Source organism: Micropterus salmoides, unplaced genomic scaffold (assembly GCF_014851395.1).
Source record: "Micropterus salmoides isolate LMB-PRFRI ecotype aquatic unplaced genomic scaffold, ASM1485139v1 Ms_hic_scaffold_18, whole genome shotgun sequence".
Lineage (NCBI taxonomy): Eukaryota > Metazoa > Chordata > Actinopteri > Centrarchiformes > Centrarchidae > Micropterus > Micropterus salmoides.
The window spans coordinates 15,906,764-15,912,063 of NW_024040928.1; the positions used below are offsets into that span (position 1 = coordinate 15,906,764).

General features: G+C 43.8%; 1 protein-coding gene across 1 annotated transcript; it reads left to right on the forward strand.

The window, feature by feature from the left end:
• The first annotated feature begins 1,625 nt into the window (after positions 1–1,625).
• Positions 1,626–4,549, forward strand: LOC119909092 (G-protein coupled receptor 6). Its single transcript, XM_038727151.1, has 2 exons — positions 1,626–2,064; positions 3,075–4,549. The coding sequence occupies exon 2, from the start codon at positions 3,100–3,102 to the stop codon at positions 4,105–4,107; it is 1,008 nt and encodes a 335-aa protein (XP_038583079.1). The 5' UTR covers positions 1,626–2,064; positions 3,075–3,099; the 3' UTR covers positions 4,108–4,549.
• Positions 4,550–5,300: the final 751 nt, after the last annotated feature.

Consider the following 5,300-nt stretch of genomic DNA (forward strand, 5'->3'; position numbering starts at 1 on the left):
GTGATTTACTAGGGAACCAGCAGATGGCAGTATTTGTTTTGCCATCTGCTGGGACCCGATGACCAGGATTTCTGTTTTGTCTGAGTTCAGCTGGAGGAAATTATTTGACATCCATTTTTTAACTTCACAAAGGCAGTTATTAAGTGAACTCAGCATTCCAGGGTCTGTGGATCTGACAGGCAAGTATATTTGTGTGTCATCAGCATAAATATGAAAAGAAATGCCATGTTTATGGATAATACGTCCAAGGGGAAGCAGATACAAGGAAAACAAAATGGGTCCTAAGACCGACCCCTGAGGCACACCATATTTAACTGGGGCAGAACAAAGAGACATAGTTTTTTACAGACACGCAAAACTTCCTATTTGACAGGTAGGATGAAAACCATTCTAGGGGCAGTACCAGAGATCCCCACCCAGTGCCTCAGTCTGTCTAACATGATGTTGTGATCAATGGTGTCAAAAGCAGCACTAAAGTCCAGGAGTACCCAGACTGAGCACATACATTCATCAGCAGACATTAAAAGGTCGTTGGTGACTTTAAGCAGGGCAGTCTCAGTGTGCGGAAAACTTATTTTCCAGTACAGTGAGCAGCTGTTTGGACACAATTCTTTCTAAAATCTTTGCAATAAAAGGCAGTTTTGAAATTGGTCTAAAGTTTTGTGGGAGGGAGGGATCTAAACCAGGTTTCTTTAAAAGTGGGTTCACGCAAGCCGTTTTAAAATAATCAGGGACACAACCAGTAGATAGGGAGCTGTTGAAAACAGAGATCAAATGGGGCCCAACAGAATTTATTACTTTCAGTAAAAACTTTGTAGGTATTACATCAAGTGGGCTGGAGGACGCTCTCATTTGTGATACTGTTTTTAAAAGCTCAGACAAGTCGATGGGATAAAACTGGTTAAAACTCTCTTGTTGCTGGTGAGGAACCTCTGAGTAAGAGGCCGCGGGGGTAATAGAGGCTCTGATTGACACCACCTTATTGGTAAAATAAGATAAAAACAATTCACAGTCATCATTACTTCCAGCTGAGGCACAAGAAGGGGTTGGGTTTACCAGCTGATCCACAGTCTTAAACAGAAACCTGGGATTGTGTTTATGTGTAGTAATGAGTTCAGAAAAATAGTGTGTTCTCGCATCCTTAACCATGTTATTGTAGTTAATTAATAAATCCTTCAGACTGAGGTAATGGACTTGGAGATTGGATTTTTTCCATGTTGAAGCTGATGACCTTCCACAAATTATCCACTGAAACTTGAAATTAGCAGGTGTTAAAAACTAGTTGACCCGCCCTTGACCCGTTCAGTGTGAAACTCTGAGATAGGCTACACTTCACCTTTACCTTGTTAATTTACAAAAAACATGGGTGGCTTTACAGCAAGCTCAGGCTTGTAAACATAGGCTGTATGATGCTAATATCCTACCATTCTGAATTCTGATAATAGTACTGATTTCGTAGGCTATTGAAGCTGATGTTACTTTACCCCCAATAGCCTGTTCATGATGCTTGCACCTGGGAGGGATCGTGTATGTTGGCTTTTGCACCAGTTCTTGAACAGTTTGTCTGAGGTCAAAATTCATCCTGCGTTTCAGGAGAGAGGTGTCACTTAGGCACAGGCAAAAGGACCCTGCAAGAAGCTGCATTTTCTTAGTGAAAGAGCGCTGAAATATACAGGAGCTTTGATACCAGAGACAGAACCTGACATCAAGCCTCTCTCTCTCTCTCTCCCTCTCTCTTTCTGCGTCGTTACGTCAGTCGGGATTAAAGCTCTCCTCCCGTGTCTCTGGTCTGTCCCCTCTGCTTCTCCTCCTCACATTCACCTTCCTCACTGAGCTGAACACCGGCCGATGCTTCACACCACCCCAGCCCTGGGTGTCTGTCCCCTGCATGGGAAGCACAACAAAATCAAGGGCTTCACTTGAGATGAGCGAAAAAAGGGGGGCAGTCATTGCATCCTTTTTATTTTGATTTCTTTCTTCTTTTTATTTTACGCTTTCCCAATCGGACGATCAAGGGGCTCCGACTTCAGCGAAAACCTCAGCTCATACCGTTTTGTCACGGAGGTAGGTACACCACACTTTTCAGAAATGAAAATTATTTGAAGAAGAAAGTTTATGTCGGTCGCAAATATTTTATTTTTCTTTGAAGTGTCTCTCCACAATAGCAGAGTGATAGCATACTGTAGTAATCTCATACTGGAATCTCATACTGTAGTAAGAATACAGCAAGACATATTAAAGAGCATCACTTTTTTTTATATCCCTAAGTGGATACCAGATCTTAATAATTATAGTATTAAGCACTCAAATCACACCAAGACTTTACGAATGTATTAAAAATAATTTGTCGAACATGTTAGATTAGGAAATTGATTATATGATGTTTTGTTTGTCAGCATAAGAGTTTGCTGTGGTTTCAGCACCACGGACAGCTCCTTTGCCTTTGCTGCTGCTGCGCTATATTACAGTAACTTTTAAAATGGGAAATCTGCCCTAAATCTGAATTTAAATTGTGCAGTGCCGGTGGTTGTTATCGTGTAAAGTCAACAAGTAACAGGCAGCTGTTTGTTTAAGCTCAAAATCGGAGCATTAAAAGTTAAACGCACAGTTTCTGAGCTGATGTTTGAGATATTGCATCTAAATGAGTTTTAGCTGAATGCAGGGCTTGTGTGTGAAATACAAGTAGAAAAAAATTGAGTTGTTTCAGTATTTACTCACTAGGGAGCAGCCCCTAATTTGTAGCTGAATCCATCACCAATCCCTAGAGTCTATTTTGTGCTGTGCCACTCACAAATTAAAAGTGAACTGTGTTATAGAAGACACTGTAAAAATTAAATCTGCAGTTTCTACTGATGACTATAGTCTGAGCCGAGAACTGCATAATTCTCATCATATGAACCCATTTACACTGGGCTCTTGTGTGTTTCTGTGAGTAATCAGACTCACTTACTGTATCAGGTCAGTTTAAGTTAACACTCATCTTGTGTGTCATTGAGCAAGACACTGAAGCCTTACCAACTCCACTTCACACTGACATTAACAAACCAATCTGCTTGTCCCTCTGCTGCCCTCAGGACAAAAGGACGACAGCGTGGAGATATGAACGAGTCGCTGGTGGTGAACGACTCCTCGGCGACCCCTGTGGCTGGAGAGGCTCTCCCCTGGATGGAGGCGGACTCTCCCGAGCACAATGGCAGCCTGGAGTACTCCACCGCCCCGTTAGATTTCCCCATCAACCCATGGGACATTATGCTCTGTATGTCAGGCACCGTTATCGCCTGTGAAAACGCCATAGTAGTAGCAATCATCTTCTACACGCCGACACTAAGGACTCCCATGTTTGTGCTGATTGGGAGCCTGGCCACAGCGGACCTGCTGGCCGGCATGGGGTTAATCCTGAACTTTGTGTTTCAGTATGTGATCTCCTCTGAGACTATCAGCCTTATCACTGTAGGCTTCCTGGTGGCCTCATTCACTGCGTCCATCAGCAGCCTTTTGGCCATAACAGTGGACCGTTACTTCTCCCTCTACAACGCTCTGACATACTTCTCAGAGAAGACGCTGCAGTACGTACACCTGATGTTACTGGGGACCTGGGGCGTGTCTCTGTTCCTGGGCTTGCTGCCGGTGCTCGGCTGGAACTGCCTGGACGACCCGGCCTCCTGCAGCATCGTTCGTCCTTTGACCCGGAGCAACATCACGCTCCTGGCCATCTCCTTCTTTGCCATCTTCGTGCTCATGCTGACCCTCTACTTCAAGATTTGTAAGATCGTGTGCCACCATGCCCACCAGATCGCCCTCCAGCAGCACTTTTTTGCCACGTCGCATTACATGGCCACTAAGAAGGGGGTCTCCACTTTGGCCATCATCTTGGGGACATTTGGTGCCAGCTGGCTGCCCTTCGCCATCTACTGCCTGGTAGGTGAGAGGGACTATCCATCAGTGTATACCTATGCTACACTGCTGCCAGCCACCTACAACTCCATGATCAACCCCATCATCTACGCCTACAGAAACGCAGAGATCCAGCGCTCCATCTACATGCTTCTCTGCGGCTGCTTTCAGGCCAACAAGGCCTACAGGTCCAGGTCACCAAGTGAAGTCTAAAAAGACACTAGGGCTCTTTTTTTTTTGGTGTGTGAGTGAATGTGTGGGTGAGAAAAGAGAAAGCAAAAAAAGACAAATCATCCTGTGACTGTCGACAATCTGCTTACAGTTGACAGTGAATGCTTTACAAACACAAAGCGGGTGTGATGCTAGAAACGTGTTTCTCATGCATACTGTATCTGCACTTTACTATGTCTCAACACGAGTTTGGAGGAGATTCTGGACATGCTGTGAACAAGAAACTTCTGTGAAAAAGACAAAACAAACCTGTGAATGTACTTAAATGAGAAAAGGAATGGAAATTCTTGCACTTTAGTCTGTGTTTTTTTAAAATGCCAAAGCAGTATTGCATTGCCCTTATTGTGTTTAAATGTCTGACCTTGTGAGTACTGTGTGCCATTTTTCTATTTTGTATAGTATTGTCTTTGATGTACATTTTCTACACGAGGAATAAAGGAATAAAATCCAGCTGTGGCTCTGTCACGTGTTCCTTTACACCTGACTTGTGTGTGTTTTTAAAAAAATATCCTCTTTACCTCGTTCCAGCTTCTTTCTCTGGAGCACAGGTGGTTCCGTTTGAAGAGCCTAATGGCACATCGAGAAAGCAAGTACTTTGCCCCAGAAAATAGCTTCAATTTACACATAGACACATTTGAATCCTGCATGCTCAGTCTGTGCGTGGGTGTGTGAAAGAGAGAGAGCGAATGAGACAGACAGATATAGAGAGATAACAGGAACATGTGAAAACATGTGCCATGTGGTCAAGTGTGCTTAGCAGCTTTGATGACCTCCCCCCAGGGGATGAGCAGGTGTAATGTAACCTAATGTACACACAGCTATAATGGCTGCAGAAGTCAAATGAGCTTTTTTCTTCTTCTTGCAATGAACTCATTATTGGCCTTGGTATATGGTTGCATTGATAAGATATGATGCACAAGCACAGAACATGGAATATGTTGTTTAGAATCTTGTTTAGACTCTGCCTTATCTCTCTCAGGATTTACAATTATGATTCTGGAATAAAGCAGCTGCAGGCACGTGTATGTGTGTGTGATAGAGTGGGAAGAGCGATGATTATAATGATAATAAGTCTGTCCGCTCCCCCTCTCAGCTGCGCTGTACAGACTCTGAATGAACCCGGCTGCCTCAGCAGCCACAAACACAGCAGTGTATCTGCCAGGCTGTTTAAACAG

Coding starts and splice junctions, on each gene's coding strand:
- LOC119909092 (XM_038727151.1), top strand. CDS start 3,100: ATGAACGAGTCGCTGGTGGTGAACGACTCCTCGGCGACCCCTGTGGCT.